General features: G+C 56.4%; 2 protein-coding genes across 3 annotated transcripts in view; one reads left to right on the top strand and one right to left on the bottom strand.

Annotated features, from left to right (window-relative positions):
- TAOK1 (TAO kinase 1) overlaps positions 1-13,494 on the top strand; it is a 59,748-nt gene extending 46,254 nt beyond the window's left edge. For both annotated transcript variants that reach the window (XM_026047816.1, XM_026047817.1), the window contains exons 16-20: positions 847-1,050; positions 1,326-1,565; positions 5,937-6,149; positions 7,204-7,386; positions 10,447-13,494. In XM_026047816.1, coding sequence (XP_025903601.1) covers positions 847-1,050; positions 1,326-1,565; positions 5,937-6,149; positions 7,204-7,386; positions 10,447-10,908 — 1,302 coding nt within the window. In that variant the 3' untranslated portion in view covers positions 10,909-13,494. The remainder of the gene's footprint in view (positions 1-846; positions 1,051-1,325; positions 1,566-5,936; positions 6,150-7,203; positions 7,387-10,446) is intronic.
- Positions 13,495-18,598: 5,104 nt separating this feature from the next.
- GIT1 (GIT ArfGAP 1) lies at positions 18,599-23,552 on the bottom strand. The gene is made up of 22 exons (XM_026047910.1): positions 23,549-23,552; positions 23,290-23,423; positions 23,093-23,205; positions 22,890-22,995; positions 22,708-22,794; positions 22,467-22,597; positions 22,308-22,402; positions 22,182-22,224; positions 21,989-22,015; positions 21,777-21,825; positions 21,629-21,701; positions 21,136-21,233; positions 20,931-21,042; positions 20,734-20,861; positions 20,141-20,293; positions 19,851-20,063; positions 19,662-19,715; positions 19,476-19,562; positions 19,316-19,389; positions 19,059-19,241; positions 18,893-18,956; positions 18,599-18,811 (listed from the first exon to the last, which is right to left on the bottom strand). The coding sequence occupies exons 1-22, from the start codon at positions 23,550-23,552 to the stop codon at positions 18,599-18,601; spliced, it is 2,241 nt and encodes a 746-aa protein (XP_025903695.1).
- Between the last annotated feature and the right edge of the window lie 965 nt (positions 23,553-24,517).

The following is a 24,517-nucleotide window of genomic DNA, read 5'->3' as shown; positions in this document are numbered from 1 at the left end:
TTAGTTTTAACAGAGAAAGATGTCTAATAGTTTAATAATCAATGTATTTTAGTGAATGACCTATGCGAAATGCCGAAGAACTGTTGAATCAAACTTCCTATTTCTTTCAGAAACACTATTTATAGTGCCTGTAATTTCAGCCACTCTTTAAAGAACTATTTACTGTTCAACCATCCATTTGTGTGATGCAGCTTTGGAACTTGCAACTATGAAATCCAGAGGGATTTTATACAAAACAGACATTTCGTGAGAGTTAAAAAGCTGAACAGCAGAAAGCTGAGAGGTCTAACAGCAAATCTGTAGCAGTGTGAACTATAATAACTTGGAATGTTTTTCTAGACAGGCATACCAGGATTGAATTGACCCCTTGATAAAATATAGTTCTAATACTGGAGCTGAATTGTATCATGACAAGTCTAGTTGCATAGAAATCTCTAGTATGAAATTCAAGCACACAGACTCCATTATCAAAGATATTTCAAGCAATATATTGACTTTAATATGAATGTGGGAAACATGGCCTTAAGTTTCACCTTTATATTCTTCTTTGTATTGTTTTTGTAAGTTAGGGAATCTCAGTGAGTGACCCTGCCATGCTCATGCTTTTGACTACCTAAGATGGTCAGTGTAAAGAGAGCTGCAGTTAAGTTTGCTCCAGTTTGAGCTGTCTCCTGATGTTCCCTTAGATATGATGCATTTTGCAAAGACTTTGATGGTAATGGCCCTAAGAAAACCAGGTAGAACTGCCTGGCCTGAAATGTGGTTTATTGGGCAGGTCTGTCCAGTTGGTCAGTGCCAAGGAGCTTAGGGTGGTTATTCCACAGTTAATTATTTTGCTGTTATCAGGAGCTCAATGAAAACCAGAGCACTCCGAAGAAGGAGAAGCAGGAGTGGCTGTCCAAGCAGAAGGAGAATATCCAGCATTTCCAGGCAGAGGAAGAAGCCAACTTACTGCGGCGTCAGAGGCAGTACTTGGAGCTGGAGTGTCGCCGCTTTAAGAGACGGATGCTCCTTGGCCGCCATAATCTGGAGCAGGACCTGGTTCGGGAGGTAAGAGGATAGTGAAAGAATTGTTTCCATAGAGGAAACTATTACTGTCCTTTCCAGAAAATGTTTCCTGTGCATCCTCTTGAACATGAAGGAGAAATGTGGAAGGAAGAACCACCGATAGCAGTAGTGTTTCTTTCTGATAAGATATCGAAACTGGGCTCTGTCCTCAGGTTTCCCCCCTTGGAAAGGGAGAAATGCCTTGTGGACCAAGTGAAATCACAAATGTAAGTCCAGGCAAGCAGAGCCTCTAACAGTTGCCTCTGTCCCCCTGGCAGGAGTTAAACAAGAGGCAGACGCAGAAGGACCTGGAGCACGCCATGCTGCTGCGTCAGCACGAGTCCATGCAGGAGCTGGAGTTCCGCCACCTCAGCACCATCCAGAAGATGCGCTGCGAGCTCATCCGGCTGCAGCACCAGACCGAGCTCACCAACCAGCTGGAGTACAACAAGCGCCGGGAGCGGGAGCTGCGGCGCAAGCACGTCATGGAGGTCCGGCAGCAGCCCAAGAGCCTGAAGGTACCGTGGGAGGCAGGAGCGCCAGGAATTGCTACCTGGGGAGGAATAATTGCACTTGGGGAGGAATAAGCCCAGACACCAGTACAGGCTGGGGACTGACCTTCTGGAGGGCAGCTCTGTAGAGAGGGACCTGGGTGTCATGGGGGGTGACAAGCTGTCCATGAGGCAGCAGTGCCCTTGTGGCCAAGAAGGCCAACGGGATCCTGGGGTGCGTTAAGAAGAGCGTCTCCAGCAGGTCGAGGAAGGTGATTGTCCCCTTCTACTCAGCCCTGGTGAGGCCACATCTGGAGACTGTGTCCAATTCTGGGCTCCCCAGAACAAAAGGGATGTGGAGCTACTGGAGAGAGTTCAACAAAGGGCTACAAGGGTGATCTGGAACCTCTGCCCTGTGAGCAAAGGCTGGAAGAGCTGGACCTCTTCAGCCTGGAGAAGAGAAGGCTGAGGGGGGAACCTGATCAGTGTCTATAGATACCTCAAGGGAGGCAGTGAGGAGGATGGGGCGGCCTCTTTTCGGTGATGGTCACCAATAGGACTAGAGTAAACGGCCACAAACGGAAGCACCAAAAGTTCCACAGGAACTTGAGGAAAATTTCTGGATAGTGGGAGTGCCAGAGCCCTGGAACAGGCTGCCCAGAGAGGTTGTGGAGTCTCCTTCTCTGGAGATCTTCAAAACCCTCTTGGATGCAGCCCTGTGCCATGTGCTTTGGGTGACTCTGCGTGTACTGGGGGCTGGACTAGATGAGCTCAAGAGGTCCCTTCCAACCATAAGGATTCCAGGATTCTGTGAATGAGCTGCAGGAGCAGGACGTGCCGCTGGTAGCAGCGGGCAGGTCATCCCAGGCAGCTCAGGGTGCAGGAGCCTGTGCACGTGAGCAGTGCAGCGTGAGGCCAGGCTGCAGCTGAGTTCCTGTTTGCAGTGTGTCTTGAAGCTCAATAACTTGAAGAGGTGTTTAATTCTGTAATTAACGTGGTTTCAGAGGAGCGTCGTGTTTGTCAGGCTGTGTGACTGCAGCCTGACAAGTCACCAGCACTAGTATGAACTGCAGGGAGGGTGGTCAGGGTTGTGGTGTGGTACAGACAGGCTCTAACAGCAATATTCCCTCATTTAATTTGAAAAGCATCCCTTTCTCAGCAACGTGCCCTCCTTTCTGTGTTAATTTAAAATGCATTTAATCTTTGCAGTGTCCTTCCTCCTCCTACACGGCTTTCTGATCCTATTCTCCCCCACACACAAGAAGATAAACTCTCTTTCTATAAAGAAGCCATATTCTGTGTGTGTGTTTTGCATGGAGGTTTCTTTTTTCCCTTTTTTTTTTTTTAAAAAAAGAATATGTGTTGCCACGTGCATCAAGGAAGTGAATTGCACTGCCTGTCCTGGCTAGCACACCTTGCTACTTGCTGTATTAACATGATGTGCCAGCAAATGTGGGGAGAGAGCTACCAATAGGCAGCATCCTGAGGAAGAGGAGGATGGCAACGCTGCCCTTCCCTGCATTGTGCTCCCTTGGGGTTCTTGCCCTTCCCTCGTCTCTGTGGTGGCTGACCAGAACTATAGGACCTCTGTAATTGAAGCCTTCACTTCATCAAAAGAAATCCAGTGGTTTATTCTGGAGTGGCTGCGTGGAGCGTCAGGCCTTTCACACAGCTGCCTTTGAGGAGGCAGCCGCCTTCCCTCCGCCCGGCCTTCGGCTCTGCCAAAACCCAAACGAGCGCGTGGCGTAGTGAGCACGGGGGCTCGCTCTTGTTCCAGGCCTTCCTGCTTTGTGGTATTTCCATCTTGCTTAGTTTGCAGCACCTGCAAGCTCTCTGCTTACGGGGATTGTCTGGAAAGCAACCAGCCGAAAATAGAATTTCGGCAAGAGTTAAATGTGTAGTTTGTCAGTGGCAGAATTAGAATAATACTGAGCAGTGAAAAACCTGGCTGGTGAGTAAAAAGGACCATCTGATCACCACTGAGAATCTCCAAGGATATAATGTATAAATAGCTGGTGACTTCACAAAGACGCGGCGCTCTGAGCTGAATAAAACTGAGGCAGCTGCATTAGGCTGATCCCCGCAAGCTTAGCGCGCTTGAGCTCTGCCTCCCCAAGGTGAGGTGATGCACCGAGCGGGCACCGTGTCCCTCCTCACCCCCTTGCCGCCCCTCGGGGCGGTGAAATGGGAGCTCTGCCCAGGCTGTGGTCCTAGCTCCCCCTCACCGTGGCATTCCTTTTGGGCCCCTTTCCTCTGCTGGGGCTGGAGGGGTTTGGTGCAAAGCTCACACCTTGCATCGCTGCCCTGCAATGAGGGAAGGATTCAGCCCTGGGCTCGTAGTTCTGGACAGTCAGTTTGTAGCACAATCCCCTATTTATTGTGATCATTCCCTGCTATTAACTCTTTCCCTTCCTTCTGACTAATACAGGCAAGGACTTACTTGACTAGATAATCCGTCTCTCTGCTTAGTTTCTCTCTGCAGCAGAGTTTTCCTTGGAGGGCGCAGGGTCCAGGCTTTAGTTTTGTTTTTAGAAGAATCCTTTGTCCTGAAAGCAGTTCTTAATGGTCACTTGTTTGGGGTTTTTTTTTTTTTTTTTTTCCTCAAATCTTACTGCATGGGAAGGAATGAGGCCTAGAATTCACCCTTCAGTGAAAACTGCTCTGTTATTATTTTGAGTGTTTTAATTGTGATGCAAATACCCTCTAGCTGGTATTTCACAATGCTAGGTCAGAATGATCTTGTCAGAAGCCTGACTGGAAGCCTTACCCCTCCCTTCTGTTTCCTGTTGTTAAAACCTTTGGATTGGAAGGCTGTAAACAGAAGTCTGGTGTCCAAGTGAAACTTCACAGCAAGCGAGGGCAAAATAGATCGTTAGTGTTTTGCTATGACCAGATCCTTGCTGTGAGTATGAAACCTGCAGATATTTCCCTTGGGGCAGAGAGAAACAACCCTAAAGGTTTTCTGGAGGAAAATAACTTCCTCTAAATTTAGACAGGGTCACAGTGATGGCTTCCACTGTGTGATGGTGTGTTCTGGTTGAATCAAAACCATCTCTGTCCATTTTCTTCATCAGTTTAGCAAAGCAAATTATTAATGCCAGCGGAGCATGTTAACATCTAAATGGGGCTGGATATATTGTCTGATCCCTCTCAGTCTTTATAGGTGGCTGCAGGTGCTGTGCTCATCACCTACCCTGCTAAGCCCTGAGTTAATGCAGGAGGAGCTGGCTGGAGACACACATGTATCTGCTTTGCTGCTCAGGACCCGGAGTTCTTCCAAGCTGTCCAAGGAACAGGAATCTGTTCTTATACTTGTGTCTGTGCCCAGCACTTCAGGATCTGACCTGTCAGCCTGTGGTGGCTGACGGTATAAATGGCTCGTGCTATGGAGAACTTCACCACCATCACCCATCTCTTCTGGATTTTGCCTAGTTCAAAGTATCCCAGCCAGTCCTCATGTAGCAAGATGCAGGGAACTCCATAGAGAAATTTTCTTTTCGGGATCTTAAAACACTTTGTAGATCTTAACCCTTATAAAGCTGCTCTCGGGGCAGATAAGATAGGTGAAAGAAAATGAATTTATCCAAGATCATAAAGCAAAATCCATGGCAGCTCCAGGTACCTCTTGGGGTCTCGCAGTCCTGTGCACAGTCCCAAAACCCAAATACAGAGATGCCAGCAAGTGCAAAGGGAAAACCAATCTCCAGTTAACCTCCGATGGGACTGGGGAATTGCTGTGTTTGCTGGGCTAGCTCGCTGCTCGTGTTGCTTGTGGTGCACCTCTCCAATTCTTTAATCTTCCTAAGCCATTTCTTAGTATCCTTATGAATATCAGATTCTTAGTAAGCAAGGGCTGGAATACATCCTTCATTCACAAAAACCTTAATGGAAAAAGTGCTGCCCTTTTTCCCTGTCCCTTCCATGCCCCAGATCTGCTGCTTTTCGTAACATTAAGTGCCCTTCATGTATATGTGCCATACAAGCACAACCATGTGCGAGTATGGCTTGCAGCGCTAAGAAATACTAGTCCTGTCCCTCAAGAAGTTTTCTTGAAAAGCAGCACCCGGGATTGGATCCAGTCCAGTGACAAATGTGAGGCTCTTTGTGTGGAGACAGCTGTATTTAGGCTGGAGCTTTGTTACAAAAGTGTCTGTATTGTAATTGTTTTGCACAGTAGCAGTGTCAAAGCAGCTGCACCAGTAGTCGTTGCCTCTTGTGTATTTTGCTTCCCTCCTTGCACTGTAGATGTTTCTATATGTGAATTTTTGTGCATTCTTGAACTCATATTCTTAATGTAATCCTAAATATCCATTTGAATGGATATTTCTCCCATTTGAAATGTGCCTTTTTTTTTTTTTTTTTCTTTTTTGTTTGTTTGTGTCCCCTCCATCTTTCCAGTCAAAAGAACTACAGATAAAGAAGCAGTTTCAGGATACATGCAAGATCCAAACAAGACAGTACAAAGCACTGAGAAACCATCTGCTGGAGACCACGCCAAAGAGTGAACATAAAGCTGTCCTCAAACGGCTCAAGGAGGAGCAGACCCGGAAGCTGGCTATCCTGGCTGAGCAGTATGATCACAGCATTAATGAAATGCTCTCCACACAAGCTGTGAGTCGCCTTGCAGGGACCCAGGGGTCCTCAGCCAAATTGGGGATGTTTACGTTTTACCCAGGCTGTATCCTGCTAGCACCAGGGTATCTGCTTCCGTGCTGCATACGCAGCACAATCCTCGGTGTTTAAAGTCATCGTTCACACAGGAAAAAGGAGTCACCCACTTTAGGCAGGTTGAAGCTGCTGTTGCAGAGATGTAGTGCTGCATCTGTGTGGCCAAATGATTGCTTCTGCATGAAATCTGGCAGTGTGAAGGCTCTTGCTGGAGCTTCATTAAGTGACGTGCAGCCTGCAAAGCCATTGAGATTTTGAGTTTTCAACAAGAGCAACCAAAGCATGTCCCACTAGTGGAAGATGCTCAGTGAGTCATGGAGGAGTTCAGACTTTTTGAAATGATGCAAAAAGTGGTGTAAAAGTTCTGTAAACTCTTCTTTTAAGGAATGACCACGTGAGTAATGCTTTGAGTCCATGCTACAACCGAATGTACAATTTTCTTTGCACTTCTTGCATACTGCATCTGAACACGTCACTCTGCACAAATGTGACTCTCTGAGACAGAGTAGCTCTCTCAGTTTCTCTATGGGAAGGTTGAAAGTTCAGTATCACGTTGCTTACAGGTTTCTAAGCTTGTCATTTTATGCTTTAGTCCTAAGTCCTGCCCTGGCAGGGCTGTGGACTTAAGTCTCCCACATACAGGAAATGGGTTAATCCAGTTGAACAGGAGAGCTTTTCTTTCCTTAAGCCTTGCCTCTAATGAAAAGGAGAGCTGTGGATGCTGCCACCTCCAGCAATCTGCTCCTCACGGTATGAACCATGGTTCCTCAGGCACCACCGTGCAGCAGCATCACTCACGTCAGCGCTGTGGCCTCATTGTCACCAGGCTTGGTCACTGTAGGTTCTCTGTTCAGGGAAACTAAGTACAATAGAGGTCAACTGTATTGCTAAGCAAACAAAGTCCCGTCCCATTCTCTTCCCCTCCCCACAGTCCTCCCCCAGAGTGTCATGAGTGGTTACCCCATAGTGAAATGTCTCTATTGTCTGCCTTTCCCAGCTGCGTTTGGACGAAGCACAGGAAGCAGAGTGCCAGGTTTTGAAGATGCAGCTGCAGCAGGAATTGGAGCTGCTGAATGCATATCAGAGTAAAATCAAGATGCAGGCAGAAGCCCAGCATGATCGGGAGCTGCGTGACCTTGAGCAGAGGGTGTCCCTCCGCCGGGCCCTCCTTGAGCAGAAGGTAAAACGGGCAGGAGCACTGTTAGCACTGTCCTTGTTTCAGATCTTCAATTGCACCATCCTTTTCAGTGGGGAGAGGAATTGCTCTTACCTTGCAGTGTGCAGCAATATAGATCATTTTGATATTGGCCTTTGCAGAATGATCATTTCGTGCCACATAGGGTGGTTGAGCTGGCAGCAAGCTTAGCCTTTGTGAGCTGCTTCTGGTCGTTTTTGAAGCTTGCTGGAGGAAGGCTGCCCCTCTGGGCAGAAGGGAAGGTAAACTGTCCCTTCTGTCCCCGAGCTGCACATCAGCTTCCCCAGTTTGTTAGAGGGCACACAACGATCCAAAGCTAAGATATTTCTTCCCCTTGGTATTGAGATTAGAAAGGTAAAATGCATTAGGGTTAACTAGTAATTTGAGCCCTTGTGTTTTGTGGCAACAAAGAAATATTTTACTGCAGCTCTTCCATTTGTCAGCCTGTAGACCCTGAGCTGCAGTTTCCCAGTGAAATGACATTGAAGCTGTGGAAATGTTTATGCCTGTGCTGCTGTTTTAAGCTGCTGTCTTTAAGCAGACACACAGGCATGGGACCTGCTGCTCCCTAGATTTCAGCTTGAATTGACTACCTGTATTTAAGGGCTTTGCTGATGGACTGTGCTTTCCTGTCCAGTGCCAGACACGTGGTGTGTGTAGAAACATATGCGAGGGGCCCGCGCACACCGGGCAAAGGGTAATGCCCTCGTCTGTGAAAGGAAATGTCCAACCAGCCTTCATCCTGGGAGTTTTTCCCTGCTTCATTTGCCCTGTGGGTGCCACTCATCACTGTTTGCACAGCAGCTCCAGACTTTGGTGCTGATCAGTGATCATTAAATTATGGCAATTAGTTGGTGGCCTCAGGGTTCTCCACACTCGCCTCCCCCCGAGGCGAAGAGACGGGTGCTTGGCTGCTCCCGGGGCCTCATCTGAGGAGAACTGCTCCACCTCACGGTCAGCAGAGAAAGGACCTCTGAGAAGACAGCACAGCTCTACTGCGCTGTGGTGTCTTGCAGCAAGCTGGATCTCTGGAAGCAATATAATGTGTGAAAACAAGATGCCCCCGTGGCTCCCGTGGCTGTCACACCTGTATTTAAACCTCATCTCGAGCTCGGTCTGGTTCTGTTGCGTTGTTCCCACCCAGGAGAGGCCGTTTCCCATCGCAGCCCCGCGTTGGGTGGGTGTTTCTTTACGCTGGGTCTGCATTGCCCTCTGGTGGCACGCGCCACCGGAGCCGGGCACGGCGCCGCCTGCCATGGGCCTGTGCCACAGCGGCCAGAAGGCTGCGGTGGGAGTTGAAGCGAGGCCAGGGGCTGGAGGAAACACACGTCAGCCACGAATAACCTTGTGTAAGTCGGTGTGAACAGGGAGCAGAGTCTCAGGGTATAGGAGGCCCCTGCAAATCAACTTGTGATGTCTTTTTGCAGCAGCCGTTTTTGGAGTTTTGTTTATTTGTTTTGTTTTGGTGCTGTTCATGTTTTTTGTTTTTTAATTTTTTTTTTAATGAGGGTCCCTGGCCATTAATCATAAGTTTAGCTCATTGCAGGTTTTAATGTTATTACTGCCTTAAAACAGCAAAAAAAAAAAAAAAAAAAAAAAAAAAAGGCCCTTTGACATCTATATCTAGTACTCCTGCATTGCAGGTTCCAAGTCGTGGGCCATTGGTTTTCTACTGGGATTACAGTCCCTTAGTGGTTCCTTAAGGGAAAAGGATGTCCCACCTGCCTGCAGAGGTGGATGTTGCTGCTGATTGCTGGGACCCAGGGTATTTTGATTTGGGGTTTGGAAGAAATAAGAGTTGCCAGTTTTGTGGTCTGGGCAGCGCAGCGATGTCACCCAGTATTTGCACACGTGTGCTAGCTCAAGCTGCCTGGCAGCCTGAGGAAGGGCAGGTATGTGCACAAGATGAAGCTCTGAATTGGTATGGACAAACATTTCTGTTTGTGTATGTGTGTGTGTATATGTGCGTGTGTGTATAAAATATATATATGAGAGAGAGCCTATGGCAAGGTCAGTCTCTGATACTCAACAGTAAAGCAGATTGCGGATGTCAGTGGGTACCCAGGATGCTGCTGCCTTTTCAGCACAGTGCTTTTTAATTTGGAGGGTGCCCTTCACTAGGAATTGAGCAGAGCATACATACCTGACTTCAGGCTAAGCAGGCAGTAGCCAGCTCAATCCAGGAGCCGTTCTTAAGTTTTCCTGAGGCACTTGCACATGTTATACCCTGATGCTGTGTTGCTCATGTTGCAAAAGTAGTGGGTATGTCCCAAGAGAGTCTTTAAAAAGACTTCACATTTACCCATTTCTTTCCCACACACCTCCAAAACCCCATCCTCAGAGTCTTGCATCCTGATGTCATTCCCAAGTGCTGGGGTTTTCATGGGTGCATTAGGCATATCTTTCTGTGAAGTTCAGACACACTTAAGTCCTGTTTGTATTGTCATCACAAAGACTGAAAATAGCGGGCTGCTTCCCATGCTGTAGCCAGTAGTTTGAAAGGAGAAGAGAGATTCCTCTTAGCTGGTAGCGTTGGAAGAAACAAGCGCAGAATTTTAAAGAGCTGAAGTCGGAGAGAACTCCTCACCCTGCCACTTCCAGGCAGCTGACCACTGTGCAGCTTTCAGCAAGCGCAGGCAAAGCCACTCTGCAGAGAGGCAGAGCCGTCCTCCTAGCACTGAGAAATAGCAAGTGAATAAGGCAGTTTCTGAAAGCCCCAAATGGCCCAGGAGATGACTCACCCTGGAGCAGATTGTTTCCTAAATTCCAGATGAAGTCACTTTGCATATTCCCTGACTAAGGCAGCATTCCCTGACTTAGGGCTCTCTCCAGTGCCATCAGTGCAGCCCGGGAAAGCCTGGCTGGGAGGTTGCTGACAGCAGGGAAGATGCCAGCAAACTAACTTTGTCTTGGCCATTTATCCTTCTGCTTGGGTTGTGAGAAGGTTCCCTGCTCGCTTGCTCATACTGGTCCTTCAGAGGCTGGAGGCTGCATGTGCAGGGGAGTCCTCTGCTACAGATTGTCCTCTGTTTTTTTCTTTCCCAGATCGAGGAGGAGATGCTGGCCTTGCAGAACGAGCGCACCGAGCGGATACGAAGCCTGCTGGAGCGTCAGGCTCGCGAGATCGAAGCCTTTGACTCAGAAAGCATGAGGCTAGGTTTTAGTAACATGGTTCTTTCTAATCTCTCCCCCGAGGCGTTCAGCCACAGCTACCCGGGAGCTTCTGGCTGGTCCCATAATCCTACTGGGGGCGCAGGACCTCACTGGGGTCATCCCATGGGTGGCCCACCGCAAGCTTGGGGCCATCCAATGCAAGGTGGACCTCAGCCATGGGGTCACCCCTCGGGGCCCATGCAGGGGGTACCTCGAGGTAGTGCTATAGGGGTCCGCAACAGCCCCCAGGCTCTGAGGCGGACAGCTTCTGGGGGACGGACGGAACAGGGCATGAGCAGGAGCACAAGTGTTACTTCACAAATATCCAATGGTTCACACATGTCTTATACATAACTTAAACAATAACTGAGGGTGGCAATTCCACTGGAGCTGTCTGCCAACAGAAACTGCCTACAGACACCAGCCCAGCAGCCTCCTCAGTGCGGTGCTGACGTGTGGAAGCTGGGTGCACATGGAATATTGTATTCATTTTGTAAAGCATTATGTTTTGTGTTTACTAACTGGGATGTCATAGTATTTGGCTGCAGGGTTGGGAGGGTTGGTTTTCATTTGTTTGTCTGTTTGTTTTTACTTCTTGGAGGGGACTTGGGAGGGCATCTGAGAAATATATGCAATTAGTCAGAAGAGAGTTGGCTGGTGGTTGTCACACTGACATGACAGCAGCGCCTCAGACTGTTGTTGTCATGCCATCCATAGGAAGTCTGAGGGAGAATGGAGACCTCCTCCCATGTCCATAAATTTCTAACCACCACCCTGCCAAATCCAGGTGAGCTGCCTTTAAACCAACATCCGAGGGAGGAACAGCTGGACCTTCTGTTCCATTTTTATTTTGTCACAAACTTGGATGCATTTCTAGGGTATTGCCTCTGCTAGGAGGCATTTTCAGAGACTTGTAGGTGAGGAAGAAGGGTGAGAAGAGAGACCGAGAGACACCAGGGCTCGACAGGGCCCTTGGACCCCAGTGCCCACTCCGTGGTGTTTCAGAAGAGTCGTTCTCTCCGAAGGCACTGGCCAGCTTCCCGAGAACTGCAGGGATGAACCTGTCTGGAGGGAACAGGCTAGAAGTGTCCAGAGTTATATTCCTGCTTTGGCACTCCCTGACTGTGCTGCTGTTAGCTCAGGTGAGGTTGGGCAGAGGAGCTTGAGTAATGCACTTGTACAGCTAATACTGTGACATCTCATTTTAGCTAAGCATCAGAATAATTCTTGGAGCCCAGCATAGTCCTTTCTGCTCCATTCAGAAATGTAGATTTTCAGCCAATCAATCTCGAATGCCAGAGGTATTTTGCAGAATGCCATAGTCACAAAATGCCATTGATCGGGTTTTTCATTATTACACTACAGCCACCAATTTATTACCTTTTTGGCTTGTTGCAATTTCCTGTTTACATGTAGAGTGTAGCCAACTGTTTAAATGTTTAGTTGCCACAGTGTACCAGGAGGAGCTGAGCCAATGACTCTTTCCCAGCTGATGACTAACCCACATCACCACTGTAGATCTTGCTGCATGTGAGGCTCCTTTTTATTATTTTGGTTGCTGCAATATTTTACAACTTTTTCAGTCCCTAAAAATAACGCTGTGATTGTTTGGCAGCATGTCACACCGGGCGAGAAGGCACTACTTCCAGAGGCTCCTTGGAGCTGCTGTACTACTGAAAGGAAGCAAAGGTGGTTGTGAAATCAATCCAGAAGTAAAAGAGTCAGGGAGTCTAATGACTTGGTGGCAGTGTCATCCCTTGGCGCTGGCCATTGGAGATGCCCCCGGGCTCTCGTGGCGGTTGTGATTCAGCCAGCACTGCGGGGTTAGGAGAAGAGCAGGTCGATGAAGTTTGGCTTGAGGCGAAGATTTCTGTCTTGGGGACTGACCAGCCAGGGTTCTTTGTAAATGTTTTTCCTTGCACACTAATCATCTTGAAGAAAACACTAGCTGCTAACTCTAGGATTTGCCTTTAATATGTTTATAGGGCTCAAAAGCAAGGTTTTCCGAATGTGTTTGTCCATGTGACATATTTATATAGTAAATACTCTAGTCTCGCTGCTGTTCAGTACTCTCAACACGGCGACATTCTTTCATTAGCTAAATTAACATCCATTCCCAATCCTTAACCCTCTGCCAATGTCTGGTGAATCCAGGTGGGATTTCCAGCGCTCCGGCACAGCATATCATTCTGATCAAAGATGGAGACGATACCAAAATCTGTTTGAGCAGCCCCTTGGGAAGGAGCTTAGTAGTATTAACAGTTCATGGAAGCTTGGGATGAGGCAGTGGTCCCAAGGAGGGGGCTGGCTTGCTTGCCCCCTGCGGCAGGCAATGAGCATGGCTTGTCCTATTCCTTCTTCACCTGTGTTTTTCTTTTTTAACGTGGAATTGGATTGGGAGGGGGGAAAGGGGTCATTCTTTTACATTGCAATGTTGTTGTTGTTGAAATGCAGCAAAACTCACGTAGGAAAGGTACCGATGTTTTCCTGGGTGTAGAAGGAAGGAAAAAAAGAAATGAAATGGAAATCCCCAAAGCCCAAATTGTCTTGGAAGTTGCAATGCGAGTGCGGAGGGTGTGCCCAGAGCGCGGTGCTAACACCATGTTTTGCAGTTCAGCTCCTCAATCGCAAACAGCAGCAGCGGCAGCAGGGACGAGCTGTAGCTGCAAGGTCGGTGGGTTCCTTCTTTTGCTCCTGTTATGGTTTGAATTTGGTCAAAGTCTCTGGCTTAAATTGAGCTACTTCAACAGAATTCTCTCAACCCATCTCTTTGTGTAATGTCGAGCATGACTGAATGCTGAATCCAAATGATGGCTATCCCATATTGGCTTTTTTGTATTCAAAAAGAATTGTGTAGTAACCATTTTTACATGTATATCATGTGCAGACCTGGACTATTCCAACAAGTTAATATTTTAATTAAAATAGTTTGCAAAAACTGATTCAGATCAACTGGTCTACATGTGTGTGTCCCTGTGTGTGCCTGTGGGAAGGAAAGCTGGCCTAAATAAGCCTGATCTCAAGAGAAAGCAGCCGTAGCCAGAGACTCGAGATCAGGTTGTACATAGGAGGTGCAGGAGGAGGTCGTTGGTGTGGAGAGGTTTAATATATCTCAAATAGATTTGTGAGATATATGAACAACTGCAAAATACGCTAGAGAGGAGCAAACACTTTCTGAATCAGTTTGCAAACTCTTATTTTTAAAAGTAAGACAAATTACTCCCTATTGCACTTGTCACAGTCATGCCCTAAACTTGCTTTTAAAATACGGTAATCCATAAATGGTGGAGGCTACTCCAGTACGGCAGCAAAGAGGCTTTTACAGCAGCTGTGTTAATACTTAACACTGGGGAAGTTCTTCTGTAGGGACGACTGTGCAGTTCTTGCTGCAGTGTCTCCAGATCACCCGCTTGCCACCTCAGACCTCTTAAGCCGCGACTATTTTTTCTCTTTCCCCTTTGCAAGCTCCTGGAGTTCTGATGAAGTTTAACCCCGAGCTGTAAAGCGAGAGGAGCCGGCGCTTTCACCTCCTTCGCTGAAGTGCTTTTGGTTTGTACTTAACTAAAACCCGTGAGCGGGACCACGCTGTTCTTGGCGCCCGGGGCGCAGCGGGCACCTCCAGCCCCGCTGGCCGCTTTGCAGCCCCGAAAGGGAACTCCTCTTCCACCCGCCTTCCCGCCAAGCCCGGCAGCTCCGAGGGGCTCCGAGGTACCCGAGCTCTCCCCGGCACGTTCCCGCTGCCCTTCCTCGCCTGCCTCCCGTTCAGCCCTCTCCTGTGGGAAGAACGTGCCTGCACATTCGGCGGGGCCTGCGCTGCGGGCGCCCGGGTGGATCCTGGCGTCATGCGCTTTATTCCTCCCAGGGCAAAGGGCCCGTTGGGCGACGCGCTGCCCCGGCCCTGCTTACGTGCCATGGCTTGGGAGGCAATAAAGTGCATTGTGCCACCGTCTACCCTTACTCTGTTGAATACGCACATCTCTGCAGATATATATATATGTGTATATATATATATGATATCTCACTGTATATATTTCTGTGCTCTCCGAGTTGCGCTCGGGCGCTTTGGTGCTGCTGTTGTGGAGCCCTCGCTCCTCCGCTGAGCTCCCTGCTCCCTGCAGCAGGGCCGGAGCCCCTTCCTCCGAGCAGGATGGGCCGGGGCCACTCGCGGGGAGAAGCCCTGGCCGGAATCTGGGAATTGCGGCCGCCGGTGGCGGCGGAGCGGGCGGTAGGAGAGCTGCTCCCGGCGCTGTGATGCAGGATGGGGAGCTCACGGCAGCGAGCAGGAACAAACAGCAAAGCCAGAACAAGACAGGGACGTGCTAGGGACGTAGGGACATCCTTGCTCTTTCGTAGGACACCTGCTTGATGCTGCTGTCCCATTCTAGGGAACGGTGCCATGGACTTTCTTTCAGCAAAGGGGCCAAAGCTGGGCTGGACAGGTGCCCTCCGCAGGCTGTGCAGCTCCTTTCCTCTGCCCTTCTCTTTGCCTGCTAAAGACCCTGGCATTTTAGCGAGACCTTCGGCAGGGTGAGGACAAAGGGGTTTGGGGTGAGGCAGGTCCGAGCTGAGCATCCAGCCAGGATTTGTGCCCAGGGGCAAGGCTGGTCCTGCAGCCCGGGGAGCAGGGCCGGGCACAGGCACCTTCCTCGTGCTGCCGGGAAAAGGGAGGCGCTTTTCCTGCTCCTTTTTTAAGGCGTTTCAGGAGGTGCTTGGGTCTGCTTGGGACATCCCTGTCCTTTCAGCGGCAGCGTCGCTGCTGCCTTCCCCCTGCTCCAGTCTGGGAGCACCGTGGGGCGAGACGAGCGCACGGAGCAGAGCATTCCCGGCTGGAGCAGCCCCTCTGCCGCCTTCCACTCCCTTTGCACTTGCCGTGAGTCGCTTGAGCCAGAGTCTGTTGAGAAACACGTGCGAGATGGTCTGTAGGGTCGAAAGGAGAGAGACTTGGTAAATGGGGACGTGGTGGCAAACAGCACCTGGAGTTTTACCCCAAGACTCCCCGGAGCAGGGAGGCAGGCAGTTCGGTGCACGACCCTTTGCTTTGCGCCCCTCTGGCTTCTCCCCAAGCATCTTAAGGCCATGCTCCAGCCACAGGGAAAAGAGGAGGCCCTTCCCTCTCTGCTTGCTCTCTCCGGAGGGCAGGAGTTGCCACCGAGGCCGGGCATCGCCTGCCCTGCGCACGGGTGCCCCAAGCATGCGCGCTCCGACATCGCCCTGACAATTCGCTTAGTCGTTGTGAGTGAAAACACTGTAATTACCTGTAAATATGTAGTTAAACAAATTGACCTAGTTTCTGTATTTTTTAAGTTTTGGGGGTTTTGTTTTTGTTTTTTTAACTAAAATTTATAGGCAGTATGTGCCAGCTAGCAAAAAGCTACTGTAGCGGCCGGGCACACGGGTGCCCGTGTGGCTCCGAGGGGCCCCGCGAGCCGCTTGCGAGCGTCTTACTGCTGTGTTTCTCCACGAGCTCTCGGAACGGTGCGTCCCCGCTTCCGAACGCGTCGCTCTCCAACCTGGGCTAGCCTAGGAGGAGACGACGCGCTCCACGGAAGGGCCGCGCCGCGATGCCCCGTTTCTCCGGCAAGGCGGCACTCCGCGGAGTTTAGGCCGAGCCGAGGATGCTCCGCGGCCGGGCCCGTGTTCGCTTGGCCGGCTCCCTGGTAGGATTAGGGGGACGTAGGAGTGCGGCGGCATGAGTGAGGAGCGGCGTCGGGGTGCCCGCGTCCCTCCCTCCCTCCGGCTTTCCCCATCTCCCAGCCCCGGCTCGCTTGGAGCGGGGACATTTGTACAGGACTGAACGGGGACAGGCCCGCTGTAAATAACCTCTCCCCTTGCAAAGCGAAGGCGGCTTCGGGCCCCCGCGCGAGACGCCCGTGTTCACCCTTGGGTGCTGCCACCGCGAGCCCGGCGTGGGGACGAGCAGTGTGTCTATAGTGTACATTTTCTACAAAATAGCTTGCTTGTATTGTGAAGAGTTCTAAAGACGGACTCGAGAAGTCCAGCCTAACTATTAATTAACACGAGTTTAACATCAGTCGCCCCATAATTTGGAGCCTCTTGAATGTATAGTCCTTTTTGTAACCGAAGCGACCAAGTCTTCTACCAGGCAGCCAGGCAGCCTATTTAATAGCTGTAGTTTTAATCCCTTGCTTTCCATTTGGTCTCAGTTCTTCCAGCATATTTCTGGATATGGATTTTTGTTTGGGGATTTTGGTTTCTTTTCTTGCACACGCATTGTGCGAGGTCAAAAAAAGAAGAAGTTTATGCAAAACTGGGTTTTGTTTTTATTATTTCCAACCTGGTTTCCCCACCTTTCCTTTGCTCCTCTTTTATTTTGGTTTTGGATTTTTTTTCCCTCCAACAGTTTTTGGGCTCTTTGGAGATGGGATGCGATGGGTGACAGGAGAGAGGGCTGCTCCCGTTTGCAACCTCTGGGTAAACGCCGGGGCTTTTGCCAGGCCGTGAAAGAGCATCACCTGGTTGCTTAAAATAATTAAAAATAATAATAAGGAAAAAAAAAAACCCACAGAAATAAGCTTATCAGGTAGGGCCACACTCGTCGTGGCGGGAAGGGCCGTGCCTTGGGTTTGCTCTTACCTCCCATGTTGTGTGCAGAGGGCACCAGCGCTGCCCATGGTCCCTTCTCCTGCTCTTCCTCCTCCTCCTCCCTCTCTGCAAGGCAGCCTGGCCCCAACGCAGCCGATTGCAACGACCCCCGCAGGGGCAGTTTTGCTGCACCGGGCCCGAGCGGGAGCACCCACTGTAGGAGACGCTGCCCGTGGGCGCTTTCCTTGGCCTGGGAAACGCCGCACGCACTAACTGGTAAGGCTTAATGTACAGTATATTGTCAGTATTCTGGTATTCTTCTGGTTCAGCATACATTATAGCTCATATATAACCTGTATTAATTGTATAGATTGTGCATTTAAAGCTGTTACCAAGTTGTCAGAAAAAAAAAAATAAGGAAAAAAAAAAAAAAAAAAACATACGGTCCTATGTAATATTTTGTTTGTAAGTATCCTTTGTATCATAGCAAAGGAAATGTTAAAAAAAAAAAATCAACTGTAATAAAGTAATTTTAGTACGTGGAGTGTCTGCGTGCGTTCCCGGGGGGCAGGAGCGGAGCCGGGGGTCCCGGTGGTGCAGGAAGGCGCTGGGGGCCCCGCAGAAGCCCCGGGCTGGGGGTGGGGGTGCTGGCTGAGGCCTGGCACACTCGTGTCCCTCACGGTGGCATCACGCAGGGCGCCCACGTGGCTGCCGGGCAACGGGATGCGGGCAGCGCCCGCTGCCATGGCAACCGCTGCCGGGCCCGGGGACCACGGGAGGTGGCACCAGGGACATCCATGGCATGTCTGCTCCCCCCCCCCCCGTCCCAGCCCCCCCCACCTGCCCGAGGGCTGCCCCCAAATCGCCACGTTTAGCCCCGAAACCCTCCCTGTTCAGCTCTCCCGTTTGTGGTTTTTCAGCCCTCTAGCAAAGCTCCCCCCGCAGCCCGGGCAGGGCTCCTGGTGCCAGGGCCCAGCCCAGTCACCTTGGGCAGGGGAGGGGGGTCCAGACACCCCCTGCCCCCCCGAGCCCGCCATCCCCCCTACCCAACCACCAAGACACCCCTCCCCATTCCCTTGCGCTGCCGGGGCGGGCACAGCCGGGACAGGCGGGCGCCCGTGCGACGCTCACATCTTTATTGATACAAATGTACAAGGGGGCTCAGCGCAGCGGGGACGGGGGCTCCCGGGCAGCCCCCCCGCATGCACCCCCCCCCAAATCCAGTGTAATGGTGCGGGCAGCCCCGGGGGGCGAGGGGCCAGACCCTGCGGCGCGGGCAGCGGCGCGCGTATGTACAGGATAAGTTAGGCGTGCGGGGGCCGGGGGCAGCACGGGGGGGACAGAGGTCAGTAGATCTATATACACACGCGGGGCCGCGGGCACGGCGGGCTCGGCCCCGGCTCCCGCGCAGCCCGGACGCCAGCCGGGCCGGCGCAGCGGAGCGGGGAGGCGGGCGCCCCGGGCGCGATGCCGCCCGCGGGACGGGGCGCAGGGCCGGCGCTCACTGCTTCTTCTCGCGCGTGGTGATGGTGACGAGCTGCTTGGCCGCCTTGGCGATGTCGTAGGCGCACTGGATGACCTGCTGCGTCAGCAGCTGGTAGTCGACGGCGGCGCCCGGCTCCGGCGGCACCGTCTTGCGGCACTCGCTCTGCAGCCGGTAGGCGCTGGCGTTGAGCAGCCGCAGGGAGCTCCGCACCGTCTCCAGCGCCGGCTTCTGCAGCGGGGAGGAGGGCACGCGCGTGGGCACGGAGCCCCCGGCACGCGCGGGGCGCACGGGGACGGGGACACCGCGCACCTTGGGGAAGAGCGAGGCCATCTCCGTCACCGCCGAGTGGATCTTCTCCGAGCAGGGCACGAAGCTGCGGGCGAGCAGAGGGGTGAGGAGCCTGGGGGAGCGGGGGATCCCCATCCATAGGGAAAGAGGGGTGCTGCATCCCCCAGGATCCACACTCCGGCCCTACCTGTCATGCTTGGACTCCTGCGCTGCCCGCAGCAGCTCCTGGATGTTCTTGGTGACCTGCTCCGTCTTGAGGATGACGTCCTCGGTGCTGGGCAGCCCAGGGTCCAGCTCCCCGTCCAGCGGGTCCAGCTCGTGGGGGAAATCCTCCTCCTTGCTCAGCTCCACGAAGCGCTTCCCCTCCATGCTGCGGGGCCGCGGCGGGAGGTGAGGGGCGGCCCCGCGCGCCGGCGCCTGCCGCGGCCCCGCGCGCCCGCTCACCTCAGCAGCACCTCACCCGCCTGCGTGTTGTCGTAGTCGCTGTCGGTGCCGCTGCCGTGACGGTCCAGCTTGCTCTGCGATGGGGCGAGAAGGGGCAGCGTCAAACCCTGCCCAGCCCCGCGCAGGGGTCCGCGGTCCCCCTGCCCCCCCAGTACGTCACCATGTGCCGGGCACCGTCGGGCGGGCAGGAGAGCAGCGGGGAGGACGGGGGAAAGGGCACGGAGGAGGCAGACACCCCTTTCCGGATCTGCAGGGGGAAGAGAGCGGGGAGACAGTGCTGGGACCGGGGCGAGAGGGGCTGAGAGCGCCCTGGAGCTGGTCGTCCCCGCCGGTGCTGCCCTCTTACCCGGTACACGCTGGCCGGGATGTGCACGGGGTACAGAGCCTCGTCCTCCGCCTCCTGGGGACACGCGGCACGTTAGGGGCGGCACTGACCCTCGCGGTGCCCATCAGCCCGTCCCCCACAGCGGGGGTCCCCCGGTGCCCAGGCTGCCACCCGCCCCGCGCGCCCGGGACACTCACGCCGGACACTCACGTGCAGCCGCGTGACCAGCTCCTCCACGGGCTGCCCGAAGGGCTTGAGCGCCGAGCCGGGCTCGTACATGGAGAAGGCCTGGCGGTCGCGGCGCAGCGCGCCGGGCGGCCCCGCCGGGTGCCCGTGCTCAGCCCGCTCGCTGGCGGCCGGCGCGGGGTGCGCGGGGCCCGGCTGCTGCCGCATCTGCGTGTTTTCCGACTGCAGCTTGTGGATCTGCGGGGAAAGGGGGGAGCGGGGGGTGAGGCGGTGGACCGGGGGTGCCCCGGCTCTGCCCCCGGGCCCCGGCCCACCTCGCGCTGCAGCCGCCGCAGCTCGTCGCTCAGGCTGTTGTTGACCTTCATGAGCTGCTGCACCTTGGCCTCCGAGGCCGCCAGGGCCTTCTTCACCTCCAGGTACTCCTGCAGCGTGATGGGGCCGTCCGACAGGTCCGAGGAGTCCATGCTCTGCGGGGAGAGGTGCCCAGCACCGGCGCTCAGCGCCGGCCTCGGGCAGCCCTGGCACCCATGGYCATTTCCAGGGCTTGTCCCCTGGCCCTCCATCCCCCGGGGCTGGGCCGTGCATGKGGCTGCAGGGCAGGACAGCAGGAACCCCGTCACGCAGCCCCACAACCCGAGCGGGGCTGTCCCCCCACCGCGGCCAGCACTGGGGCGTCGGGGCAGGGCCACAGGGCCGGGGCTGGCCCTGCCCRGGGCTGGGCCCCTGTGTCCATCTCCAGGGCACCGGGGCTCCCTGCGCATCCCACCATCCACGCGTCCATCCCCAGGGCTGCCAGATCTGCAGGGCCGCGCTCRCCCAGCCCCGGGGAGCGGATCCGTCCCCGCTGGGGCCATGCCGGGGGCTGCAGGGCCGGGGCGCGGGGACGGCCGTGCGGGGCGCCGCTCACCCGGGCCCGGTTGTTGCGGGACGCGTTGCGCAGCAGCTCCTGGTCCGTGTCCTCGTCGGAGGCGACGCTGTCGTAGTCGTGCTGGTCGTCGCCGTCGCTCTGGCTCCGCAGCGAGTAGTCGAGGGCGTCTGCAGGGGCCCTGGGGCTGAGCGCCGGCCCCCGCCGCGGCTTTGCCCACCCCCCCGGGACCCCCGGACCTGTGGGGCTCAGCAGGCTCTTCCCTTGCTGCCGCCGCTTGGCTTCGCCCAGGATGTCGATGAGCAGCGTGGCGAATTCCCGCGCGTTGAAGCGCGCCAGCTTCTGCCGGCCCTGCCCGGCGCGGCGCGGGAAGGGAGCGGACGCCGGGAGTCAGCGGGACGAGCGGGACGGGGCCGGGGGCCGCGGGGGGGGTCGGGTTCTCACCTGGTTGCGGGTGGCCGAGTACTCRGGGTTGACGGGCAGGAAGGGCACGGCGCTGCGCTCCGTCACCAGCGTGCTGTGGTTCTGCGTCGTCAGCCACACTGCGGCGACCAGGGGCTGCGTCGGCACCCGCAGGGACGGGGCCGCGCGCGGTGCCACCCCCAGCTGCCCCCCAGGACCCTCCCGTGTGCCCCCCGAGACCCTCGCGTGTGTCCCTCCCCGCTATGGGGCAGAGAGGGCCTCGCCCACCTGTGCCAGCCCCACGGTGCGGACAYGGGGTGTCCCCCCCCACACTGCCACCCCTCCCCATCCGCGAGCCCCGCAGGGCAGAGGGGGGACCGGTCCCCCACCTCAGGGCTGCCCCGCGCCCCGTGCCCAGCGCGGGGCCCCGCAGGAATGAGGAAGGAGGGAGCAGGCGCCTCCTCCTGYGYGGAGCCGGGCCGGCCGCCAGCGCCGGCCCCTCCTGGCGCGCGGAGAAGGGAAGGGCGCCGCTCACCCGCGTCGTTCTCGCGCCGATCCACCTCGTCGTACACGTCCATGGCCAGCTCCTCGAAGAGCCGGTTGCTGAGCTGCAGTGACAGGGGCTGTCAGGGCAGGGGGACGGCTGATGCAGGGCGCTGCCCCCCACCCTCAGCCCCACTCACCGCCTGCAGCTTCTTCTTGGCCGCCTTGGCCAGCTCGGAGAGGTCCAGGCTGTGGGGATGCAGAGGGGGAAGGAGAGACACRGAACGGGCGTCATTCCCAGCCGGGAAGGGGCGCAGGGTCGGGAGCGGCAGCACGGGGAACCCCCCACCCCARCATCCCCCCGTGGGGGCACATGCCGTGCCGGCGGTGCCCGCGCCCGGGCCGACTATACCTCTGTGCCATGCACTTTGGGCGCACCCTGCGCTCCGGAGAAGGCAGCGGAGGGAAGAACAGGATAGAGCAGCAGGTTAAACGCGCACGCAGACTGCCCCCCCCTCGCCAAAACCACCCCCCCGTGCAGCCCAGGCCTGGGGGTGACGGTGGCAGCGGCGACGGCGGCAGCAGTGACGGTGACGGGCGCTCACCTGTCAGCCATCTGCGGGATGATGTAGTGCCCGTTCTTGTGGTCTGCGCAGGGAGAAGGGCGCGGGTGAGCGCGGGGGCCCCGCGGGGCCGGGGAGGGGGACACGGCGCCGTGTGCCGCCACTCACCCGGCTTCCTGCCGCACAGGTAGAAGGCCAGGCGGTCGGTGAGCTCGTACTGGCACTCGACGAGCCGCTCGGCCAGCTCGTGCTGCGCCGCCTGCCTGCGGGAGCGAGCGGGGGTGAGCGCGGCCCCCGGCGCGGCCCCCCCGCCGCCGCCGCCCTCACCTCGCGTAGTCGATGGGCGTGCGGCCGTTGACGTCGGGCGCGCCGGGGTCGGCGCCGTAGACCACGAGCAGCTCCGCTTGCAGGATCTGCCCGGCCTTGGCGGCCACGTGCAGCGGCGTCGTGCCCTTCTCCTGCGCGCCGCGGGGTCAGCGCGCGCCGGCGGCACCCGCGCCGGCCCCCGGGGGGGCACCGCCACCCCCCGCCGCCACCCCCCTTGTCCCCGGGCGCAGGGGGCTCTCACCGGGTGGAAGAAGTTGGCCTGGGCGCCCAGCGAGAGCAGCCGCAGGCAGGTCTCCAGGTTGCCCGTGCGCACGCTCGAGTGCAGTTGCTGCGGGACGGGGGAGGCTGCGTGAGCCCAGGGGGCTCCAGGGCTCCCCCCGTGGCCCCTGCTGAGGTCCTTGTGCCCCCCCCGGCCCGTGCCACCTTGCTGAGGTCCTTGGCGGTGACGCCGTCGTCGTCCCGGCAGGGCAGCTTGTGCACGAACGCCAGCATCTGGTACTTGGCGCGGATGAACTCCGACTTGGTGGGGCTGCGTGGCGGGGAGGGGGGACACGGCGTGGGGCTGGGGAGGGGGCCCGGGCCGGGGGGGGCGCGCAGCCCCCTCCCCGCGCAGCGCGGGCACTCACTGCACTTTGTCCTGCGGGTTGGCCTTGCGGCGGCCGCTCTGCACCTGCGCCGGGTCCAGCAGCGAGTGCTCCCAGATGGAGTTGGCGCCGTTGCTGGCCAAGGTGTGCACCATCTGYGGGGGGAAAGGCTGAGCGCCACGGATGCTCCCGGCGGCGGGGCTCACGGCCGGGGCCGTGGGGGTGGTCCCGGCACCCACCTGGAGCAGGGTGGCGGGCCAGGGGCTGTGGCGCAGGTGCTTGACGATGGAGATGTGGCGGCCCAGGCTGCGGTGCACGCTGCAGCACTCGTCGCAGATGAGCACGCCGCGGTTGATGGAGGCCCAGCCGGGGTCTGCAGGGCACGGGGAGCGGGGGTCACGGGGAGCCGCCCCCCACGCCCTCCTTTGCCCCCATGGGAGCCGGGGCCGGGGGGATCAGTTGCCACGGAAACCCGAAGGTTTCCCTAGCGACCGGCACCCATCGCTAGGGAAAACCCGGAGGTTTCCCTTAGCAACCCGAGGGATCCGGGCGAGCGCAGCCAAGGCGTGGGCGGGTGCAAGGGGGGCCCGGAGGTGCCGGGCCCCGCGGAGCTGCCGGGCCCACGGGCACCAGGGCCCGTCGGGGAGCAGGGCAGGTGCCGCGGCCCCYGCAGCGGGTCCCCCTGCCCGGCCACGCTGCCCTTCCCCCGGCCGGGCCGCACTGGGGCCCTTTGTGCAGCCGGCAGAACAAAGGGCCGTTTGAGTGGCCGGGCTCTGCGCTGGCACCGCGGGCTGCCCGCCCGGCCCCGGCGCCCACTCCGCTCCAGCCCGGGCAGCGGCAGCCGCGTGCGGCTCCGAGCACCCTGTGATGCCCCTGGCAGGGCTGGGGCTCTGCGGGGACAGAGAGGCGAGGACATAGGGCAAGGTCACGGYGTCCCCCGGGAGCCACCGGGGCGGCCGCCCGGCTCAGCGAGGGCTGCTGGYGAGGCCGGGATTGCGGGAGGCCGCAGCCGGCGCATGCAGACCCAGCACGGGGCCGAGGAGCTGCGGGCAGCCCCTAATCAGGGAGCGATGTGGCGGGCGGCCGCGTGCCGAGCGGCGCCACATTCCCGTTATCCCTGCGCAGGAAACCTGGCAGGCGGCGATGGARCCACCCGCCCCGCGCTTCCTTCCTGCACTGGAAAACAGGGCAGCCGGGGGTGTCGGGGCCCCTTCGCTGCGCCGATGCTCCGCACGGCCTGGCATGTGGGATCAGGCGGCGCAACGCAGCGCATCGCGGCTGCCCGCGGGCGCAGATGGCAGCGCCCTGGCAGCCGGCGCGGTGCCGCAGGAACAGCCCGCACGCCGGCGGGCGCCGCGCCGGGGCCCCGCGCAGAGCATCCTCGGGCAGGGCGGCGAGCCGGGCACGCGGCTGCGCTGCCCCCGCGCCGCGCCGCAGGAAGCCGGCCCCGCTGGACTTTATAACTCA

Source organism: Nothoprocta perdicaria, unplaced genomic scaffold, assembly GCF_003342845.1.
Source record: "Nothoprocta perdicaria isolate Ctin4 unplaced genomic scaffold, notPer1 scaffold_50, whole genome shotgun sequence".
Taxonomy (NCBI): domain Eukaryota; kingdom Metazoa; phylum Chordata; class Aves; order Tinamiformes; family Tinamidae; genus Nothoprocta; species Nothoprocta perdicaria.
Note: the sequence above shows the minus strand (reverse complement) of the source record. Positions and strands in the feature narration are given on the sequence as shown.